Source organism: Mus caroli, chromosome 10, assembly GCF_900094665.2.
Source record: "Mus caroli chromosome 10, CAROLI_EIJ_v1.1, whole genome shotgun sequence".
Lineage (NCBI taxonomy): Eukaryota > Metazoa > Chordata > Mammalia > Rodentia > Muridae > Mus > Mus caroli.
The window spans coordinates 881,434-905,370 of NC_034579.1; the positions used below are offsets into that span (position 1 = coordinate 881,434).

Consider the following 23,937-nt stretch of genomic DNA (forward strand, 5'->3'; position numbering starts at 1 on the left):
GGAAAAAACAATAAAAAAAATAAGTAGTACAATGCCTGCTGGGTAATTCAAGGCCCTGAATTCAATCTTTAGCACTGTAGGATGGATGGATGGACAGATGGGTGGGTGGGTGGATGGAGAGATAGACAGACTAGTAGATGGATGGATGGCATAGAAGCTTGCATTGCAGATAGTGACATATAAATATGTACTTTCATTTATTTATTGATTCATGGTCTGCAAGCCATCCAGTGGCAGGGCATTGCTGTGTGGTTAATTCTTTAGCCCACATTGGAACCGGATGGCAACCTGCCATCTAGATTTCATCATTCACTCCTTCCTGCCTGCCAATGCTGTGGAGATACCAGCCAATGTACTCTGTCGTACCTCATGTTTTGCTGTCTTTTTGTTTGCCTGAGGACTGCAGGGGCATTATAAACGTGGGAAGACTTGAGAGTCACATCTGCCTAGCAAGCTTGTTCTAGAGCATGACAGGGATGCGCAACATGAACTAGACAACTCAGCCCTGACTGGGGCCGTTGGCCACAGAGGAGACTTCAGCATAACCCTCAATAACAGCTACAATACAGATCCGATGGCAGCCCCCGTGTTTGGTTAAGAAAAGCTTATTGTGGTCCTTCTGTGCACAGTAACGGGCACGCTTGCAGGACCACACTGGAGTAGAAAGCTACATTGTGGTTTGAGGGGCGAGGATGCCTTTTGTCTGGTGACCCAGCTAAAGGAACCTGAGCCAAGATCATATCAGTGATGGAGGTAGAAACACCTCAGGATCTTCCAGTGTTGTTTTTCACTTTTTTTTTGTTCTTGGAACTGGTTCATAATGCTACCAGATCTTTGGAATCCTGAGGCATTTCCTCAGGGCTCTGAGTTGCAGCTTTGGGTCAGCGCCCTCTTGAACTGAGGGTTCCATTACAACAACCATATGCTTCCCTACTCACTCCCTGACCTCCCCCCTTCCTCCTCTCTCCTCCCCCCTAACCCTTCCCCTCTCTCTCTTTTTCTGGACTCTTTTGGCTTTTTTGTGTCTCTACCCACTAATCCCAGAAGAGTGTCTTAAGTGTTCAGAGCAGATCGCCCAGTCATTTCTCAAAAGCTAACTTAGTAGAAATTGCTTAAGCTTGATATTAAGTGGAGTAAACATTTTAATTTGACCCCATATCCCAAGATAGCTTAACATGACAGTATAGAAAAGGTAGGAAATTTAAACTCTCACAAGTTGGCAAGAATATTACCATTTTGCCTACACTTGGCATTGTCAACAAGGGTCTATTCACTGGAGGGGTCATCGGTCTCCATAAAGACAGGACCAATAGTTGTCTGCAGCTGCGTTTCCTTTGAACTCATCTATGTGTCTTTGAAGCAATGATCACGGTCTCCAGCTTTGATTCTGACTCTATGGACCTGCGCCAGTTTTCCTGATTTCATTAAATTTTTGGAAAGAGCTGAAACTATGGTATCATTTTATTGCAGCTTTGACATCAATCATAATTTGGGGCGGTCTTGGTGAAAGACAAGGAATTCAGACTGGGAGGCTGGGGAAAGCGGGTCCCAGGGCAAAAGGATAGAATGCACTGTTTACTTCATACAAGTTCAGCCACCTCGACCTTGTGGATTTTTAGCTGGCTTTATTCTAAAGCAGCTACAGTCATATGGCCCAAATCTAGTTATGTTTAAAAAAAAAACCCTCATAATTTTAGAGAGGCCTCTCTCTCCCTCCTTCCCGCCTCATCTCTCTCTTCTCCTTCTCTCTCCTCTCTTTCTCCTTCCATCTTTTCTTTCTTTCTCTGTCTTCTCCCACTAGCTTTCTCTCTCCAGCCCCTTCCCTCTTTCCCTCTCTGCTGGCTCGGTAGGCTGGAGGACCTTTGTGTGCTGGTGGTTCGTGGCAAATCTGAACCCAGGATCCATTCAGTAGATTCTCCTTCGCTCCGCTTTCTCCTCCCCCACCCTCCTTCAACCAAGTCTGCCATGATGGTGTTTTCCTCTGCTCTGCCTTTGCCGCTTTATCTTTGGAAGTGCCTTCCTGTGAGACGCCCAACCCCATTGCCCCAAGTACTCCTCCCCTCAGAGGGCCCAGCGTTGCCTTCTTCAGCATCCTCTGTCCTTGGTCCTACGTACCAACTTGTCCAAAATCATTTTCCGGTCCAAGTGTCTTCTCCAGGGACCCCCTCACCCTGCAGTTGGTGAAGGCATTTACGTATGTGCCATTCAAAGGGGCAGGTATTAGGGACAGTGGTAAGGACAGGGCCACCCCAGGCAGGTCCTGCGCATGTCCTGAGCATGGCATGGCTCCGGGGTACTGGTTAGTTCATAATGTCGTTGCACCATGGACTTGCTTTCCCTCTTCCAGCCAATAGCCCAAACAACAATCCCCAAGACAGCCAACAGAAGCCACCACATGGATGTCACTAGAGAGCCCAGCTCTGGACTGATGCTTGGCAACGGGACCATTCTTCCCATGCTCAGATGACTGAGACATCACCAGACTTATTGTGTCTGGACAGAGTGACATGAAAATCGCACATGGCTACTGGAGCTAGGAAAGAACACATCCCCAAGAACTCAAAGGGTCTTTACAGCCCTGACAATGAGACTCCACATAGAACAGATGCTGTAGGCCAGGTGGTAGTAGCATGTGTCTTTAATCCCAGCACTCAGGAGGCAGAGGCAGGTGGATCTCTGAGTCTAAGGCCAGCTGGTCTATAGAGTGAGTTCCAGGGTAGCCAGGGCTACACAGAGAAACCCTGTCTCAAAAAAAAAAAAAAACTTTTAAAAATTTATATATATATGTATATATATATATACACACACACATATACATACATACATAAAAATGTTATATTATAATGGAAAATACCATGGAGGACTCTCACATGTCCCAGGATACTTCTCTGCTCTACCAAGGTAACACCTCTGACAGTTGCCTTGCTAGGATGTGTGCTGTGTTGAAGCAGTGTCGGTGGGCACCTGCACTTCAATTGGCCATGGCATCTTTTACCCACATTCTTCCCAAGTTCTTCCAGCCTCTTGGCTTCTGTCTGTAACACTGTCTCTTGGCACAGAGACTGAGAAACATTCCCTCTGAAGGGACCAAAGCAGCTTCATGGATCAGGCTTAGACCCACCATGCGGTCTCATCTTTTTTTTTTCTTTCTTTCAGATATTTTCTTTATTTACATTTCAAATGTTATCCCCTTTCCTAGTGTCCCCTCTGAAAACCCCTTATCCCCTCCCTCCTTCTCCTGCTCACTCCCACTTCCTGGTCCTGACATTCCCCTAAACTAGGGCATAGAGCCTTCACAGGACCAAGGGCCTCTCCTCCCATTGATGACCGACAAGGCCAACCTCAGTTACATATGCAGCTGGAGCCATGAGTCCCACCATGTATATTCGTTGGTTGGTGGTTTATTCCCAGGAGCTCTGGAGACACTGGTTAGTTCATATTGTTGTTCCTCCTATGGGGCTGTAAACCCTTCAGCTCCTTGGGTCCTTTCTCTGGCTCCTTCATTGGGGACCCTGTGCTCCGTCCAGTGGATGGCTGAGCATCCACTTCTGTATTCACTGGCAGAGCTCACAGGAGACAGCCTCACCAGGCTCCTGTCAGCAAGCACTTGTTGGCATCCGCACTAGTGTCTGGGTTTGGTGACTGTCTGTGGGATGGATCTCCAGGTGGGGCTCTACGATCTCCATCTTACCTGCTCAGCTCCACTGTGAAAGCATAAAACAGCCACATGGCTGTATCCAGTGTACACACACACACACACACACACACACGACTGTCTTTATTCTAATAAAGCTTTATTTGTAAAAAAAACAGGCAGCTAGCCAGATTTGGTTGTGCAAGCCTTATGTTACTGTTTAGAGTTTTCACTGCTGTGAACAGACACCATGACCAAAGCAACTCTCGTAAGGACGACTTTTTTTTTTTTTTTTTTGGTTTTTCGAGACAGGGTTTCTCTGTGTAGCCTTGGCTGTCCTGGAACTCACTCTGTACATCAGGCTGGCCTCGAACTCAGAAATCCGCCTGCCTCTGCCTCCCGAGTAATGGGATTAAAGGTGTGCGCCACCACCGCCCAGCATAAGGACAATTTTTAATTGGGGCTGGCTTATAGGTTCAGAGGTTCAGTCCATTATCCTCAAGGCAGGAGCATGCCAGCATCCAGGCAGGCATGGTGCAGGAGGAGCTGAGAGTTCTACATCTTCATCTGAAAGCTGCTAGCAGAATACTGGCTACCAAGCAGCTAGGATGAGGGTCTTAAAGCCTACACCCACAGTGACACACCTACTCCAAGAGGGCCACACTTTCTAATAGTGCCACTCCCTGGGCCGAGCATATACAAACCATTACAGTAACTGACTCAAAAGGAGAGATTCATGTGATGTTGTGTTTCAGTAGCAACTATGTAAAACTGCTCAGAAAGGCCCAGCATACCCAGGTACAAGATGCAAGGGGCTAAGAAAGCTTTCTTAAAGCAGAGAGCCGGCCATGTTCCTTTGCTGGTGGGCTTCCAGGGCTCCCAGGAAAGGAGGTAAAGCATTGGCAGAGAACTGTTCAGAGAATTCCAAAAACTTCTGTGTCACTTTCCCTAAGTTCCAAAATGGGACAGGGGATGGAAGAGATGCCTGCCACATCTAGAAGGCACTCGTGGAAGTGACATGTTTCTGTGCGCACCAGATTTGCTCTAGGCATGCGTAATAATACCTCACAATGACTGAAATGGCTGGTGGTGGATTGGAGGAGGCAAAGGAGGTAGAGTGACGTGTCAGTTGAAGTTGAATACCATTTAACCACCATCCCAAGTTATGGCAGGAGGCGTACTGATGGAACCCCACACCCACACCCAAAAGTGCGCTGACGCTGGTAGTCTGGGCCTTATGTTTAAGGAAAACTCTAGCTTTATCAGCCTGATTTCTGTGGGAAAATACCTAATAGACTGATGGCATCCGTCTGCATCAGCATGCTAGAGAGTTACTCAGATATGTGTCAGATGCCTGAGCTATGTTAGAAAATGCGCCGTGGTAGGAAGCTGTCAATCATCAGGGTCACCGAGAGGGCAGCAGAAGGAGGCACAGTTTATAGCTCAAATAGAACATGAGTGCACCCTTGTCTGCCTGCTCATTCCTACAAATGTTCGTAGGGGTTTTTTAGTATTTTGAGACAAGCTCTCACTCTGTAGTCCTATCCAGCCTGGACCTCACTATATATAGAGAGAAAGAAACCAGACTGTCCTTGAACTCACAGAGATCTACTTGCCTCTGCCTCTCAAGTGCTGGGATTGAAGGTATGCACTATCACACCTGGCCCTAAATATTATTTTTTCTTTTTTAGGGATACATATTATTTTAAACTACATTTTAAGTAAAGACTCTCTTGTGCCTGTCCTAAGTATTATAAACATTTTATCTGAGAAGATTGCTTTCTTGTGTTTATTTTATGTGTTAGTTGGGTGTTACATAGTGGAGCTTATTAATGTAATTTTGTTCTTGGGATCCTTATCTTAACATCTAATTTCCCAGTGTATCATGTTTCTGATAACATTGCTCTCTAATTGGTGGAATTATAGTTAACTTGAAAGTTCTGTGAGCCTATAAAGTTTGCACGCACATTTGTAAGGCAATATTATCTCCCTTGATGAGAAATAACACTCTTCAGGGTACACTGCATGCTGTGAAAGGTGGGGTCACAGGAATAAACTGAACCTCTTCTTGAAATAATTAAAAGCTTGAAAGAAGTTATGAAAACATAATACCTAAGCCACTGAGTGTGTGCTGGAATAGAACCCTAATCTTCAAGAGAGTAGGAAGTTGGCAAGGGGATCCCCAGAACGAATGGTCCTAGTGTTATCTAGAAAAGAGTTCCAGGCTAGTGTGTAAGGAGAAGAATCCCAGAGGACAGAAGAAGCTCAGCTTGTTACCTTGCTGAAGACACAGAGAGGGTATCCGTCAAGGAAATCAATGCAGCTAGTGTTTGCATAGAGGGTATTTATCTGGGAGAACAGCCTTCCTTGGGCACTCAGGATAGTCTGAGTATCTGGTAAAGCCAGGGGAGGGTTCACCTAGAAGGATTAAGGGAATCATGTGTGGCTGCCGTGAAGGCAGGAAGAGGCAGAAAATATTCAAAAGTCTTGCCTTGGTGGTAAGGATAAAATTAATCCCAAACTAAACATAACTCTAGTTCTCCCTAACAAAGATTAAAAGCAAAACCCAAGAGAGTCAGCCTGTGCTAGAGTGACTAAAAGTGACTTAACTGTCCCAGAACAGGATATAAAAATATATATCCGGGCCAGTGAGGTGGCTCCTCAGGTAAAGTCGCCTGCAGGCAAGCCTCACAACCCAAATGTAAGCCTCAGGACACACTTGATAGATGGAGAGGGCCAACTCTCACAGTTTGTCTTATGGCTTCTATATACATACATACATACATACATACATACATACATACATACATATATGCATGGAACAAGTTTTCAATAAACAGATATAAAAGCAATGTATACACAACAAAATAAAACGCCCGGCTTTCATTCCAACAAAAGCCTAAAAAGAAGTAAGAGTGACGTGTCTTATGATGAAGAATCAAAATTCGCCCATTTGTTTTGCATATGTTAGAACCAGTAGACACTGACCCTAAAAACAGCAGTTAAGAGCACTGGCTGCTCTTGCAGGGGACCCAGGTTCAATTCTTAGCACCCTCATGGTGGATCACAACTTTGGGGAGCTCTAGCTCCAAGGGATCCGATGCCATCTTCTGGACATCCACAGGCACCAGGCATGCATGTGGCACGTAAGCTTACATTGAAGCAAACCACCCACATGTATAAAACTTTTTTCTTAAGTTACATGAACATGGACTCACTCAAAGGATGTACTGTGTAAAAGAAGGGCAGTGGGCAATCACTAATACTAATCCAAAGGTGACTGGGGTTATAGAACTCCAGTGGAGAACAGCATGGGAGGCTGTGTGAGATGGCTCAGTGGGTAAGGTGTTGCCCACATAAGTGTGGAAGTCCGAGTTCAAACCCCAAAGCTCATTTAAGCCTGGACACAGTATGTGTCTGTAATCTGAGTGTTCTGACAGTGAGACGGAGAGTGGAAACAAGGAGACTCGCCAGAAGCTTGTGGGACACCTGCCCTGTCTCACACGGCAGTGCACACCAAAGACAGCGACTCAAAGACCGTGGACGGTGAGGGCCAGCTCCTGACATCCACACATGCACTGTTACATGCATAACACATACACACAAATCAGAAACACAATACAAAAATATTTCTTAACTAAAGTGGCATTTTTGTCAACAGACATAAACAATCTTGAGCTTGTTGATAAAATAACATTCTCAGTATACATGAAATGGGGGTGAGGGTGTCTTAAGGTCTTACTGCTGTGAACAGACACCATGACCAAGGCAAGTCTTATAAAGACAAAATTTATTTGGGGCTGGCTTACAGGTTCAGAAGTTCAGTCTGTTATCATCAAGGTGGGAGCATGGCAGTGTCCAGGCAGGCATGGTGCAGGAGGAGCCAAGAGTTCTGCATCTTCATCTGAAGGCTGTTTAGCAGAATACTGGCTTCCTGGCCCACGCCCACAGTGACACACCTACTCCAACAAGGTCACATCTACTCCAATAAGGCCATACCTCCTAATAGTGCCACTCCCTGGGCCAAGCATATCCAAACCATTACAGGGAGCATGAAGGAAAATAGACAAGTCCCCCAGGGGGGTGAAAAAGACTAAAATCAATAAAGGCTTGACTAATACTACAGTTGCACTTGACCTAATTGGCAGGTCTAGAACACTCCGTCCAACAGCAGCAGAGCACAAAACCATTGCAAATGTACATAGAGCATTTGCCAAGACTCCAAGACTGGCTATGGTCTGGGCCACAAGATTGGTCTCAGTAGATTTTAAAGGATTCAGATCACACCAAGTATGTTCACTGTGGAATTGAATGAGAAATCAAGATGAAAAGACATCTTAGGAGTCTCCAAGTATTTGGAAACCAGACATGCTTCAGTGAGAGCCTGTACTCACCAGCCATCTCTCTCGTAAGGACAGCTATTCTGGAATTAAAGGAAGTAGAACTTAGTGCAGTGAGAACCTTTGGAAGTGGTTGTCTTATTTCTTGTTGATAGTGCTTTCCTTTGTTTCTTTTTGTTTTTTGAGGCAGGGTTTCTCTATAGACTAGGTTCTGTAGACCAGGCCTGCCAGATGCCCTTACCTCTGTGCTGGGATTGAAGGCTTGGCATATCACCACCCTTTTATTCTATTTTTATGGCTATGGGTGTCTTGCCTGTTGGTATCTCTTGTGTTTGGTGCCTGTGGAGGCTAGAAAAGGGTGTCAGATCCTCTGGACCTTGAGTTATACATAGCTATTTGCCACGGTGTCATATTGAGAATCAAACCCTGGGCTTCTGAAAGAGCAACAGGTGCTTTTAATCTCTAAGCCATCTATCTCTTCCTCCCTTAAAGAGCTTTTAAGCAACCTGGGGGAAAAAGGGCTTGTTTCAGATTATACTTCTTCGTCACAGTCAATCATTGAAGGGAGTCAAGGCAAGAGCTGAAGCAGAGACTGTAGAGAAGCATTACTCACGAGCTCCCCCACCTCATCCCACCCCACCCCTTCCCCCAAACCCCGCTCTGGCTTGGTCAGTTATCTTTCTTCTATATCCCAAGCCAACTTGCCTAGGAATGGCATCTGCCAAAGTGGGTCAGGCCCTCCTACTTTGATAATCAATTAAGAAAATGCCTCACAAATATGGCCACAGACTAGTCTGATCTGTTCAGTCGAGTTTTCTCCTCCCAGGTGACACTACATTTGTGTCAAGGTGACAGAGAACATTAGATGCTAAAAGTCCATCCTTTGTGAACTTAACACACACACACAAAGATCACTATTAAGCGATAGCTTTTCTTTTCTTGTTTATCTCCAAGATTGCGTGTACAATATATAATATAGCTTTAAATGTTCACGGTATTTTAAAAATTCAAACACTCTAAAAGTTTGATTTATCTTTAAAGTATCCAAAGTTTCTTTAACTGAGAGTCCATATAAAATGAAAAACAGGTAAATGCCCTCCTACTCCAAGTGGGGAAAACCAGTACATAAGAATGTTCAGTTATACACGCCGGGCGTGGTGGCGCACGCCTTTAATCCCAGCACTCGGGAGGCAGAGGCAGGCGGATTTCTGAGTTCGAGGCCAGCCTGGTCTACAAAGTGAGTTCCAGGACAGCCAGGGCTACACAGAGAAACCCTGTCTCGAAAACCCAAAAAAAAAAAAAAAAAAAAAAAAAAAAAATTTCCCAAAAAAAAAAAAAAAAAAAAAAAAGAAAAAAAAAAAAAAAAAAAAAAAAAAAAAAAAAAAAAAAAAAGAATGTTCAGTTATGCAAATCCAAAATCCAATAGTATAGCTCCAACTTGTAGCTCAGTGTCTAACATCTAATGTATGGGATGGATTCACAGTCTTCCAGACTCCAAAGATCCTGGGCAGCTCTTCTTCCCTGGCTCTGCTGTCTGTAACATGAACAATTTATCTTATAAGGTAGGCTAGCTCCACTCCACACCTCTCCTGTTCTTGGTGGTCAGTGCTAGAATCTCCATTGCAACTGAGACTGTGTCTTTACCCATGACTTCCTGTCCTGTCTTCAGGGACTCTAGCCTTGCCACATCGGGCTAAGCTTCAGTTTCTCTCCATAACCCCTTCAGGTCTAGTTTTTCTACATTAAAATGTTTACTATTAGTAATAGTTAAGAAAAGCAATTCAGCACACCTTTAATCCCAGCACTTGGGAGGCAGAGGCAGGCAGATTTCTGAGTTCGACACCAACCTGGTCTACAGAGTGAGTTCCAGGACAGCCAGGGCTGCACAGAGAAACCCTGTCTCGAAAAACAAAACAAAACAAACAAACAAAAAACCGAAAACAAAAACAAAAAAAAAAACTGAATCAAGAAATACAAATCATAACAACAGTGGATTTCTCTATGTACCTTTGAGACTTTCTAAACATTTTTTAAATTTGTTGTGTTGATACAAGATCTTACTATGTAGTTTTACCTGTTCTAGAACTTGATATTCTACTTGGTTGGCCTTGAACTCACAGAGATCTGCTTGCCTCTGCCTCCTGAGTGCTGGGACTAAAGGCATGCACACCATACCTAGAGAGAATGTCTACAATCTAAAAAGACTCATTATACCAAATGCTAGTGAGGATGTAGAAACGGGAACTCCCAGACTCTGCTGATAGCAGTAGTAGTACAAGCCACCTGGGAAACAGTTGGTAGATTCTTGGTTTTTGTTTTGTTTTGTTTTGTTTTTTTAGCATGTAGAAAAGGAGTGGGGTGGGGCTTGGATGTATTGTTATTGCCTGACTTGTATGAGACCCCAGGTTCAACCTCTAGCATTGAAAACAAAATAAAATCACAAATATATACCTACCATATGACTATACCATTTCATCCTTTTTACTTACTTACAAAAAGAATGAAGTCTAGACCAGTGTAAAGACTGTACATATGAGTGTTCCTAGCAGCTGTTTGTCTTATTGTGTGTACTAGGATGCAAACCTAAGGTCTTGAGCATGCTAAGGAACTAGTCTACCATTGATCTGCATCTCCATCCCAGTACCAGTTTGTTTACACACTAGTGAACCTTACCTTTATATTCGAGTGCATGCAGTGTATTACATGCCTAGTTTACCCAATAAAACTGTTGATGATGCAGTTGGGTTTGCAAGCAAATTACAGGAAGCACTCGGGAGGCTAAAGCAGGAGGATTAGTCCATGTTCAAGGTCAGCCTAGTCTACATTTAGTGAATGACCCAGCTTTAAAAAAAAAAATCCATATTAGAAGGACAGTCTAGTAAACCTAGTATTCAAATAATTAAAATTCCAAATAGGCAGTTGAAACTAGAGGGGAGGGATGGAAGTCTGAATGAAATAATCCCCCTCTAGTCTTTAAGATACCTTATCATGAAATACTAAGGAACACTGGCCAGAGAATACTAAAGCTGTTACAGGAGAATAAAATCACAGTGGCATGCACCTCTCAAGAGCAGTGAGGAAGACAGACTACAAAAGAGCATCGTCTTCACACTCAGGAAAAAACAAAACACTTACATATATCTTCATGTCCAGCCAAACTATCTATCAATGTTCTAATCATTAATGTAAGCCTTTGAGCCCTCAAAATGATGCTAAAGGAGATGATGAGTAAAATATGTTTCTCTTCTGCTGTTAACAGATGGCCACAGAGTAAGTAGTTAAGGCAGCAAGAGTCGATGGTAGCCATAGCCTGGAACTCTGAACCCAGCCTGGCTGCCTTCTCTGCTTACAGCCTCAGTATTGGCGTCAGCTGGGGGCAGGACCTCATCTGTGGCCTGGGGTCCTTTTTTATGCTCCTGGGTTATTCACAGAATCCTCACCCAGTTTTTTCTGGCTGCCAGCCACCCTTGAGTCCTAGAGGAAACAGGTTGGATTTTTTTGCTAGTTGGCTTCTTTGTTCCAGTTTAGTTCCTGAAAGCCAGCAAGAAAGACTTTCTGTTGACTGTTATAAAGGGTGGTATCCCATTGCATGTGATCTATGCTATTGGTTAGACACCAGTCAGCCTCCATCAAAGGCTGGGGCCAACTGGGGTCATCATGAGCATGTCCGCCACAATCTGGGTCAAGGAAATGGAAACTCAGAGAACAGAAAATTTCTATTGATTGTGGAACAGGAAGGGCCCACTATGGGGATTGTTTTAATAACCCTACAGGGTGATGCCAAGGATGGATGGCGCCAATGAAAATTCATCTTTTTCTTGAATGCATTAAGAGGTGGGTTGGAGGACTGGAGAGATGGCTCAGTGAAGCCTAATCATTAAACATTAAAGCCACACATGAGCTTAATCCAAGCACTGAAGAGGCCAGAGATGAGGAATTGATTCCTGGGCAGCTAGGCAAGTCAAATTAGCATGCTTGCAGGTGTCGGAGAAAGCCTGTCTCAAAAAACAAGATGGAGAGAGATTGAAAAAGAAACCTGAAGCAGACATCTGGCCTCTGCATGCATATAGTTTGCACACAAAACAGTGTTGGAGCAGGAGTGGGGGGATGGGAAGGGGTGATGACCTTTGGCCTCCCAGAAAACATGTTAACTCAGAGACAGAAGAGGTACAAGGGGACATGATTGATATGCAAGATGGCTTTGCTGTACATATTTGCATATCCTAATCAATTCTGACCTAAGGTAGTTCTGTAGTTAAAGACACAAGAGACCAGTCATGGGGCATGTGGAGTGCTTGATCCTCCTCTTCTATGTTAGAAAGCAGAAGATAAAACCTGAATCTGCAAAGCAGAGTAAGTAGAGGAAGAGGAAGATGTCTTAGGGTTTCATTGTTGTGAAGAGACACCATGACTACAGCAACTCTTATGAAGGACAGCATTGAATTGGGGCTGGCTTACAGTTTTAGGGGTTTGTCCATTATCGTTATGGTGGGAATCATGGCACCATGCAAGCAGACATGGTGCTGGAGAAGGAGCTGAGAGCTCTACATCTGGATCGGCAGGCATCAGGAACAGAGAGTAAGCATTGGGCCTAGCTTTATGCAAGCAAATCATTGAGGTATTTTTCAGCCAAGAATCTGAAGAAAGTTAATGTACCGTGGGGAAAAACGTGTTGGCATTTCCCCCTATGAGGTACAAGGACTGGGGATGATAGAAAGACTGCTGTCCTCCCATCCTGAGGAGGCCAAGGCCAAGGACTGTGAGTTCAAAGCTAGCCTGGGCTAGATAGTAAGATCCTATATCTATTTAAAAATTAGGTACAGAGCAAGTAAATCAATCCCAGACCCAGACTGGTACCTTAGAAAGAAGGCTGCAAGCCGGGCGTGGTGGCACACGCCTTTAATCTCAGCACTCAGAAGGCAGAGGCAGGCAGATTTCTGAGTTCGAGGCCAGCCTGGTCTACAGAGTGAGTTCCAGGACAGCCAGGGCTATACAGAGACACCTTGTCTTGGAAAAAAAAAAAAAAAAGAAGGCTGCAAGGTAATGTAGACCTCCTTCATCTTTGACATAGTTAAGAGGGGCCATAGATGGTTCTGATCCAGCATGTGTTGGCTAGCCAAGCTTCCAGTTGGTAGACATGCTCTGGGTACTCCCAGCTTTCTTTCTTTCTCTTCGTCTACACACACACACACACACACACACACACACCCTCAACTCCATGAGCATGCAGAGCATCAAGGATGATTCAATACTATGGACCCTCTCTCTATCCTCCTGTTAAATCTGTTAAGACTGAGCAGCTTTTTAAATCTCCACAGAGGAGCTTTGCATCAGTCTAGAGGACAGAGGAGAAAGACAAGGGGGGGAGGGGGAGGGGGAAAAAGAGAGAGAGCTTAAACTGCTCAGGAGCTGTGGCTCTCTGGTACAGTGCTTGCCTGGCATGTGTGAGGCCCTAAGTTCAGCGCAGCAGGGGGGAAATAGTAAACTTCCCAGCAGAAACAATGTCCTCACCCTTCCTTCCTTCCTTCCTTCCTTCCTTCCTTCCTTCCTTCCTTCCAGCTCCTGCTCTCCCCTCCCCAAACAGGATGGTTGGTGATTTGGTTACCAAAAAGATCTATCTCTGTTACTCTGTTATCTCTGTTCTGAGGCACTCCTCAGAAACCAGTTATTAAGTCAGTTTGTGTCCCTAGAGCTGGCGGAGGGTCTCAGGGCATGCCACTTGCAGATCAAATGGCTGGTGACTGAGTTCAGTGCCAAATGACAGGAAGGACCCACGAAGGGTGTGCTGACAGCAGGCAACTCAGTTTAGGACCCGCTTCGTCTGGTTTATAATTCCATTTCTGCAGGGCTGTCTTGGTCAGGGCTGTCCCCATTGCCTTAGATATTTTGTATCTTGGCTCTTGAGTTTATTGTAAGATTTGACTGTGGTAACTCGAAACTATAAAAATTAAGGAGTTTGGAGCTATATCTTCTGCTGAGGGTGACCTTTAGATAGCTGGCAACGCAAGAAAAATTTCCAGGAATATCTCAAAATCAATAAGCCCTATTTGTCCCTGGAAAAGAAATGCAGTCATGGACCAGTTTTCCTTCTGCTTTTCTTATTTCTGTCTCTGATATAAGTAGCAGTCTTATTGTCATGTGTGTGTATGTGCATGTGTGTGAGAGAGAGGGAGGAGACAGAGATGATAAGGACCACACGTGTTATGACATGATGTGGAGGTAAGAGGTCAACCTGAAGGAGTCATTTCTCCCTTACCTTCACATGGCCCAGGGATAAAACTTAAGTCATCAGGGCCTGCACAGCAAAGCAGGTACTTTTCTACCTGCTGGGCTGTCTCTGTTGCTGCTCATTTCTTATTTCAACACAAGTAATAAAATAACAAAGTACTGTGTCCTGAATGCCTAACTGGGCCCTGCTCTTACCTTAGTTCATCTTACTTCAAAATTATGTCCATAATGTAGACACTGTGACACTGTACTTATGACTAGTGAAGGCTGAGTGAGCTGACTGCTCAAGGGCCATGTGACGCAGAAGTCCTGATCTGGTTCCCATAGTTGCCCACCCCTCAGACAATCCATTCACTTAGTACCTTGGCTCTAGGTGAACGGACAGTCTAGTCAAGGTACTAGATCCTCCTGGCTGTTGCCAGCAACATGATACAACCGTAGTGAGCATCATGGCGTCTATGTCTGCATCTAGAGACGGATGGAGGAAAGGCTGTCAGCCTCTGCCTACCTCAGGGCTCTGAGAAGTTCAGGAGTGGTGCCCATGGTGGCATAGGGAAAGGCCAAAGGGGTCTCTGTAGCGATCCCGGGGTCCATGGGAAGAGTCACATGTAAATGGCTTACCTTTGTATACTGGAGATCTCTGTGTATCTCTTGAGGAATGATCAGATCCAGCACATGAGCAACGAAGGAGCAGTTAGCTCGTTCGTGGAGTGGCCTTGCTTCAGAACGTTCGTGCTTAGGTTTTGCTAAGTTGGCAAAGCAGCATTGCAGCCCTAATAATTATAACTCCTTCAGCTTCCCAAAAAGGTTGTGTGTAGGGGTGATTGAGGGAGGGGCAGTCAAACCCAGGGCCTCAAGGATGCTAGCCAGGGAAGCACTCTGCCACTGAGCCACATCCCCAGCCCGGAAAAGTTTAATTCAATGTGTAGGTTGTGTACAACCTAATAGTGTTGTGTACACTATTTTTTTTCTTTTTTGGGAGGGTTGGGTTTTTTCGAGACAGGGTTTCTCTGTATAGCCCTGGCTGTCCTGGAACTCACTTTGTAGACCAGGCTGGCCTCGAACTCAGAAATCCACCTGCCTCNCCCCAGTGCTGGGATTAAAGTCATGTGCCACCACACCCAGCAAAAAATTTGTTTCTTTCTTTCTTTTCTTTTTTTTTTCTTTTTGGTTTTTCGAGACAGGGTTTCTCTGGCTGTCCTGGAACTCACTCTGTAGACCAGGCTGGCCTCGAACTCAGAAATCCACCTGCCTCTGCCTCCCATTCTTAAACAGCCATTAAATTTGAAAAGTAATCAAGACTAAAACTATAAAGTAGAAGTTCCTTCCCTGGTCTGTCTCTGAGCAGGGATGCCCTCCTGTTTCTCAACAGCTTATCTTTTTCCCTAATAGATCATATTTGCCAAGGAGTGAGCCCATTGGACTTATATACAGAACAGGCCTGTGGCAAATTGTTCCTGTCGCTCTACTTCCCTTATTTAGAAAGCACCCCACCCCCGAGTTACTAATTTAAATTTATAATCTCCCCAAAAATCAAATTCCAGAATTGGGCGTGTGAAACAGGAGGCCACACGTGGGGGTGCCCATGTGTAATCCCAGCACCCAGGAGATGATAACTCATGTGGTTTCTCCCTCATGTTTGTGCATAGAGCAGAGTGCAGTCTCTGCTGAAGCCTCGCTAGGTTCATCTGCCAAGGGGTTTTCTGTGCCTTGGGCAATTGTTAGCTGGCACGGGGTGGGGCTGGGGAGTTCTTTGAGTATTTTTATTATGTACATGTCTTCTCTGCATGTATGACTGTGTACCATGTACCTACCGATATCCATGGAGACCAGAAGCAGGCATTAGATCCCCTGGAACTGGAGTTATAGACAGCCATGAGTCACCCAGGTCCTCAGACTTAGCAGCAAGCGCCTTTACCACTGAGCCATCCCACCAGCCCTCACATATGTTTCTAAACATTGTTGATAGAAAGTGTGGTTCCTTGTGGTCCAGAAAAATCTGGGAGATTAGTCGTAGTTAAAATCAGGTTCTTGAGCCGGTCGTGGTGGCGCACGCCTTTAATCACAGCACTCGGGAGGCAGAGGCAGGCGGATTTCTGAGTTCAAGGCCAGCCTGGTCTACAAAGTGAGTTCCAGGACAGCCAGGGCTACACAGAGAAGCCCTGTCTCAAAAAAAAAAAAAAAAATCAGGGTCTTGAAGACAAAAAGCTTTTTTTTTTCCTTCGACCTTTGCACAAGAATCTATTAATGTGGCATGGCACGCCCAGAGATTTAATGGCTCCTTGTTTATTTTAAGTGGGACAGCACACAATTAGCACAGAGCCCCACTGACCCCGGGCCTGTGGCCAGAGGTCAATTCCCAGTCGCCCTTTCTTCTGTAGGGCTGTATGGAATCTAGTCTAGGAGCTGCGCCCTGATGGCCGTTTGTTACTGGTGGAGAAGTTGGTATGAATGTCGCAGTCTTGGTTACCATAACTCCATATCACTCTTCCTCAGCAGGGAAGCTCTTGCTCTACAGAGCCACCTGTGGGTTCTGGTCTGCTGTCCCTTATACCAAATAAGTAGTCTCAGAAGCGATTGCTGCATCGCTGGGAAGGAATGTGGTAATTTTGCCATTCCACACATGTCTCTCCTACTTAAATAAGCTGAAAGTGGAAGAAAGACATCTCTCACTTCCTGACGCTTAATATCTTGGCTAGTTTTATGTCCCAATACTGTGACCGAATTTAGAAGACACATGTCCACTCTCCTTTCAATAGAGTAACACAGTAGTAACCAGAGAAACTTTGATCCCGTGCTAGGAGCCTGCCTTTTAAGAAAGCAACCTTTAAAATATAGCAGAGCCCCAGCCACTAAGTCAGGTGCCACAGTTTACATTTAGTTCATTGTTTGAGATCCAGGGTGTCATTGCCCACTCGTGTGTGACAAAGGGGGCCTTATTCCCGTCTGTGCTCAGAGGCCATTGTAGCCGTGATACTCCTACACTGTAGTCCTATCTACATAGCACCACGTGCTGGGCCTTCTCCTTACCCTGCTTCAGCCTCCACACTCTAGGACCAACAGGGCAGAGTGGTCAGTGAGAACTGCAGGGGGGCCCATGGGTGCCCCACCTGGCCAGCATATAAAGGAGATTATTATGAGATTATGGCACTAAGGTATTAGGCTCTTCTGAGATGAAGGAGTCACAAGGAAGGACCATAGGCACCATGTGAAACATGGTTTCTAAGCCATGCTGTGCATCTGTGTCACTGGGGGCTTGCTGTGGTCCCAGGCTCCCATCCAGCAGACCTATGGCTCTGAGTTCCCACCAGGCTCCTGGGCTGCTGCTGCTGCTGCTGCTGCTCCACAGCCCTGGCTGAGTGAGGAGAGTCCATAAGCAGAGACAGGAGTGAGAGAGGGCAGCACGGGGTAAGAACCACATTCCACCTTAGTAGTTCTCTGCAGAGAATTGTGGGATGGGAAGAAGCAGAGCCACTCTGCAGGCCGTCTTATGAAGAGTGTCTGGGGACCAGCAAGGTTTCTGCATGACACAGAAGTCAATCTGGCCTCTGAAGAGCCAGAAACCAGCTATCACCTCTGCCTGATGGACAGACAGATGGGACCGGTAGATGGGTGCCTGTTAAAATAACCGCAGGAGACCCTGAATCCTGAGACTTCCCGCACAGATCCTGGGACAGTGTATTAATATGGTAACCTGCGTGCTTTCTTGATACACTGGGGTCTTCTGCCACAGGGGACAAAATGACAGCACTGAAGGCCTCGGTTCAGCAAAACAGTAAAGAACCAGATTCTGCCCTCCGCTAGCCATGGCCAAGAGTTCTTCCCTTGATAACTCAATGTCCTCTCACCTTGCTGAACATAGACCTGATCTGAGGACTTGGGAGATAGTCACAGGATGATCAGGAGTTCAAGGTCAGCTTGGGCCACATGAAACTCTATTTGGGAAAATAAAACAGCTCCTGGCAACCCACATACAACAACAACAACAAAAATTAAAAATCTATAAAGTCAGATGAAAGAAAGTGTCTACGTCAGAGGGCACTGGAAGGACTGAAACTGGCTGTCATCCATGTAAAATACACAGAGCACCATGTAACATGTCGAGCAAAGTCCAAAAGCTGTGTGGTACTTAGTACCTTAGCAACCTTGACAGTATAACTTACCATCCCTAGATCTCACCACCTCCCCCATGTGCCATGGAAAGCATATAAATGCCTCTTCAAGGTTGTTAAGGAAGGAAAATGGGGGCAGGGGCTGAAGAGATGGCTCAGTGGTTAAGAGCACTGACTGCTCTTCCGAATGTCCTGAATTCAAATCCCAGCAACCACATGGTGGCTCACATTCACCCGCAATGAAATCTGACACCCTCTTCTGGGGTATCTAAAGACAGCTACACTATACTTACATATAATAATAAATAAATCGTTTGAGGGAGAGAGAGAAGGAGAGAGAGAGAGAGAGAATGCCCAGTGCAAAGCATCAGTCAACACAGGAGTTCCTGATGGAAGGTAAAGCCAGGTGCCTGCTAGCTAAAGGGCAAGCTTGCACTGTGCCCAGCCTCTAGTACAGTTTGCAGGCTTTTGCTTTGACAGAAATACCTGCATGGTCTTGGTGAGGAGGCAGCTCTGGCCCAGCCACAGGGGCTGGTTTTGGGCTCTGTAATGCAAATTGGAATAGGAAGAGAAGCTCTGAAAATCACTGGTGGCTGCTGTGTGCCTGTGGGACCACAGGGAATATGAAGAAGCTACATTTGGGGGTGAGGGGTGGGGTGACGTGCTTTCTGTCTGTATGTGATTTCTTTGCAGAGTGTGAAGGCAGGGGGCAAACTGACAGGGCCGCCTGTGTCCATAACGGAATGTTATATGTGGCTGTCACGAATTACGTGGTTGGTTTATGGCTAGTGGATCATGCCGTGATTAATCACCTCGTGAACTTTGCTCATGTGCAATGTTTTGTTTTCTCTTTCAGATGAGCACAATGCCAGGACTGCCCACCCGACCCTGCTTTTATGATATAGACCTTGACACAGAAACAGAGCAAGTTAAAGGCTTGTTCTAACGGAATGAGACTCACAGAACTGGGCCAGGTGAGCTACCGTGATTTGGGTCTTGTTGTCAACTTAAATGATGTCTTATGTCGTTTTTTTCTTGGGTTTGTTATAAATGCAATCAAACAAGTAAATTGTTCCTAGGTCACTACACAGTCATACCTAATAGCTGCCTGTGACTTGGGACCCCTCCTAAGCGTAGGCATGCCCTCTGTGTACCTGGAGTGAATCCTATAGAAGTTGGATCATGAATGTGAACTTGAGCAGAGCGCCTCTGATTGTAGCAAAAGCTGGTGTCTGCCTTCGTTTAAGACTGACTTCCGCCGGGCGTGGTGGCGCACGCCTTTAGTCCCAGTACTTGGGAGGCAGAGGCAGGTGGATTTCTAAGTCCGAGGCTAGCGTGGTCTACAGAGTGAGTTCTAGAACAGCCAGGGCTACACAGAGAAACCCTGTCTCAAAAAAAAAAAAAAGACTGACTTCCTACTTTCTTACCCCACATCTGGGTACAGAGTTACAGTTGTGTTAGGGAAATCTTGGGTTCATTTCCCAGGGCTGCCATAACAAAGTACCATGAACTGGGTGGGTTAGAACAGTGCTGTGTCTTCTTGTCCTGGAAGCTGGAAGTTCAGGGTCAAGGTATCGGTTGAGCAAGCATCCTATGCCCTCTGAGGGATGTCACCGCATAGTCACCACTGTATAGGTGTGTCCCTACCATCTCTGCCTCTTTGGTCACTGACTTTCTCCTGTGCCCCTGGCTTCCTGAGGCTTTCTCTTGTTCTTTTTAGTTTGTGTGTGTATGTGGTGCAACTGCCGGTTGTTTTCAGAGAGATTTGGGTTTTTGAGATGAGAACTCACTAAATAGCTCAGGCTGGTCTTGAACTCCTGATCCTCCTGCCTCACCCTCCCAAGTGCTAGGCTTACAAGTACCCACCACCACACCTAGCACTTTGTCCTCTTCTAAGGACCCCAGACACATCAGATTCAGGCTCTCTAAGACTTTGGGGGTGAGGGGGACAGACAAGGTTTCTCTGTGTACACCCAGAACTCACTTTGTAGACCAGGCTGGTCTCAAACTCAGAGGCCCACCTGCCTCTGCCTCTCTAGTGCTGAGATTAAAGACATGTACCACCACCACAGACTTTAAAGACATCTTGATTATTCTGCCAAAGACCCTGTTTCCAATACAGTCAATCACTATCACAGGTGCCCGGGGATAGTGCTCCTACATAACTTTGGGGGACATAATTCAGCTCTTGACTGGGGTTGGGGCTCTTCTGCCTCTGGAAGGACTAATACAGATGGGCACGGGTCTCCCTAGAGACATAGGGTATTAGAACCCTTTCTGGACTCTGGCCCCCTCAGGTTAAGAAGGCAGACTTTTTTTTTTTTTTTTTTTTTTGGTTTTTTGAAAAAGGGTTTCTTTTGGTAGCCCTGGCTGTCCTGGAACTCACTCTGTAGACCAGGCTGGCCTCAAACTCAGAAATCCACCTGCCTCTGCCTCCCAAGTGCTGGGATTAAAGGTGTGCGCCACCACGCCCGGCAAGAAGGCAGACTTTTATTCTAAGATTTTTCCATCACTGAGAGCAGAGGGCTGTGGGCTGTGCTGCTGTCTGTCCCAAGGTGTTGAAGCGGCCACTACCTGCTGGCTTCTGCCCTGGCTGTCTGTATCAAGAAAGTGATACTAATCTTCCTGCCTGCAGCTCATAGACAGAGGTTGTGACGGCTTGGAGCTCCGTTTACATCCCATAGATCAATATGTCCTCACTGTATTCCCAAAGTCCAGTCTCCATCCCCCGGCCCAAACGTTCAATTTCATCCCTTAGTCCAGAACGGGGCTTCTTGGCATCAAACCCTGTTCTGGGCCTTTGGGTGGGTTTCTTTGACCTAAATATGCTTCAACACCTGTGTGTTGGGACCCTAAGTGGGATGTGGAAGTTCTTTTCCTTCGGTTGCAGCTAACAGTTTTATGGGGTTTAGGGAAGCTCATGCATGTGCAAATGAGAGGACAGCCTCTGAGATCGCTTCGGGAGTTATGTAGTTTTGCTATTGTTGATTTTAGGTAGGGTCTCCTACTGACCTGCAGCTCGTTAAGCTAAGTAGACTAAGGGCCAGGGAGTCCCAGGGTTCCTCCTATCTCCACCTCCACAGCCCCAGGATTACAAACACATAGCACTATATCTTGGAAATTTTTGTCTGTAGGTTCTGGGAACCGAACTCAGATCCTCGTGCTTGCAAAGCAAGGACATTATTGAGTCATATGGCAAGTCTTCTCACTGTTTCAAGTTTAGGGAAGTTCCTTCTTTGGTTTTAGATTTTTTTCCTATAAGATTTTTAAAATTAAATTAATTTAACGATGCTCTGGGCCCTGGTGCAAAAGATTAGTGAGGAGCACGTAAATGGCTCATGTTAAATGGCTCATGTTAAATGGCTCATGTTGAACCACGGTGGGAAATGCACGAGAACGGCGTCGGTGCCTGCGTGTGTTTGTTGTTGAGAGGTGGGAGCTCTTGTGACTCTCAATCACAGCCATGTCGCTTGTCTTCATCATCCTGGGAAAGAAAACCCCCAAGAAGCAAACCAGATGAGTATTGAACAAAGGGACCATGAACTTAACCTTTGGTAACAGTGCTATTCTTGGTCTTTTATTGTGGCTCTGGTCTCCCAGCGAGGCCTTTGGTAAAATGACAGTATTGTTTCTTTTAGACCAAAAGTTGAACCTTCCCCTGACTAATTTCTTTCCAAGTAAAGGAAAGAATGGCACATCTGCCATTTGTCTCCAGAACAGGTGTGCGCAGATCTGTCATCTCTAGTGAACGTTATTTTCCCCAGACTTTTGGTCAATTTTCATTTGTTCTCCAAGTAAGTCATATACTTTCATTAATATGGTTAAGACTGAGGTAATGTCAGGGATGCTGTACCAATGCATATACCTAAATAAATTTCTTGTGACTTGTCACCCGTGTCTTCCCTGGCAAGCATCCTTCCAGATTTTTGCTGAAGATAAAGCAATCCAGGAACTCAAGGTATTAGTCCTAGCACTCTTGGAGGCGGAGGCAAGATGATCAAGATTTCAAGGTCATCACCTTGGCTATGTACTGAGTTCTAGGTCACCCTGGGCTACACAAACCCTGTCTAAAATAAGTAAGGAGCTGGAGAGGTAGCTCAACAGAGGACCAATGTTTGGTTCTTAGCACCCATATTAGAAGGACTCAAAAACACTTGTAATCTAACTTCAAAGGTCTGCTGCCCTCTTGTGGATGGGATGGGATGGGATGGGATGGGATGGGGTGAGATGGGGTGGGATGGGATGGGATGGGATGGGATGGGATGGGATGAACACACAAATAAAATGAATCTGAAATTACATAATTAAAATCGATTAGGGATCTGTGGGGGTCTTCTGGCATGCCAGATACTGTACTCAGTCCTAGCACAGTGAGTGTTGCCCCAGTAAATCAGAGGCTTCAAGAAGATTGGTCCTCCTGACATGGTCTCAGAGGGATGGTGGCTGAGGGCAGTCTGCATCCCCACTGCATAGCACTGCTCTCTTAGCCACCAGCATGTATTGTTTTGCCACACCAGTCAACTAGCATGGAGAGATCTAGCCAGTGAGGCATTGTGTTTCAGGACTGTAACAACAGATCCAGAGAGGTCAACACACTGCACAGCTAATGGCTACAGAAGCTAAGATCCAACCCAGATTATCCAGCTCACAGTGTGACACAGCCCTTACACCCCATTCCCTACAGGAACTTAGGCCCATTCCAAAAGATGGTATCAGCTAGTTAATATGTTTTTGTTTTTGTTTTTTTAAATAACTGAAGGTAAGTATTTGGGTATTCAACTCTCGGTCTAAAAAGGACTTCAGTGTGGTGGGACAGCCTCTTACCTCAGCCTCTACTTGAATAGCATTGTTTCTCATCTATCCAACACTAAATGTGAAATGACGAAACTCCATTCTAGGCTTGCTGGGCAGTAGTTCAAAACCCATCATTTGACCCTGCTGGAACAATTGAAAAGGGATCTGGTGGCCTCAGATAAAAGCTTTTTACAAATAGCCACTCCTCTCCTTGGCTCCTATAAACATACTTTTTGTTTTCCATGACTCTCCAAAGTGGCAGTCCAGAACCACGTCTATGAATATCCAGAGAGGGCTGTGGCTGGTGAACGTGCATAAATAAAAACGTTTCGTCTTGGACAGCACTCGAGCGTCAGAACTGAACACGCTTTTCCTTGTCATAATTTTGTGGCACAGCAACACAGGGTTGATAATTCCAAAGCCTCGGCTGCAGTGCAGAGCAGTCACCATGCTTCCAGGAGCATGGAGGACACTGCACCTGTGCCCCTCTTGGGAACAAAGGGATGCTAATGACTACTTTTGCTTCCTCCCCTTTCTTGCCCTTCCTGCCTCCCTCAATTCCCCTCCAGGAGACATCAGGAGACTGAATGTGAACGTGAGATCCAAGGAGTCCCCAGGACTTGAGCTCAGCCTCCTCTCTTTGTCCCAAGACTTCCCTATAGCTCTTTTTGCTATTGTTAGCATGAGCTGTGACTCATTCTTTTGGATGTCACTAAATAGAAATCTTTCAAATAAGGTTTGGCCTCATGAAATCCATCCCGTGCTTGCAATCTCTTGCCACGAGGTGTTTGTGTTTCCTGGGGAGGGGTGCTGTGCTCCCCTTCTTCTG

At 45.7% G+C, this 23,937-nt stretch overlaps 1 protein-coding gene across 4 annotated transcripts in view; it reads left to right on the plus strand.

Moving 5' to 3' along the window:
- The window catches only part of Mthfd1l (methylenetetrahydrofolate dehydrogenase (NADP+ dependent) 1 like), a 180,943-nt gene that overhangs the window by 153,434 nt on the left and 3,572 nt on the right, over positions 1-23,937 (plus strand). For all 4 annotated transcript variants that reach the window (XM_021173654.1, XM_021173653.1, XM_029482853.1 and 1 more), the window contains exon 27: positions 19,171-19,288. In XM_021173654.1, coding sequence (XP_021029313.1) covers positions 19,171-19,260 — 90 coding nt within the window. In that variant the 3' untranslated portion in view covers positions 19,261-19,288. The remainder of the gene's footprint in view (positions 1-19,170; positions 19,289-23,937) is intronic.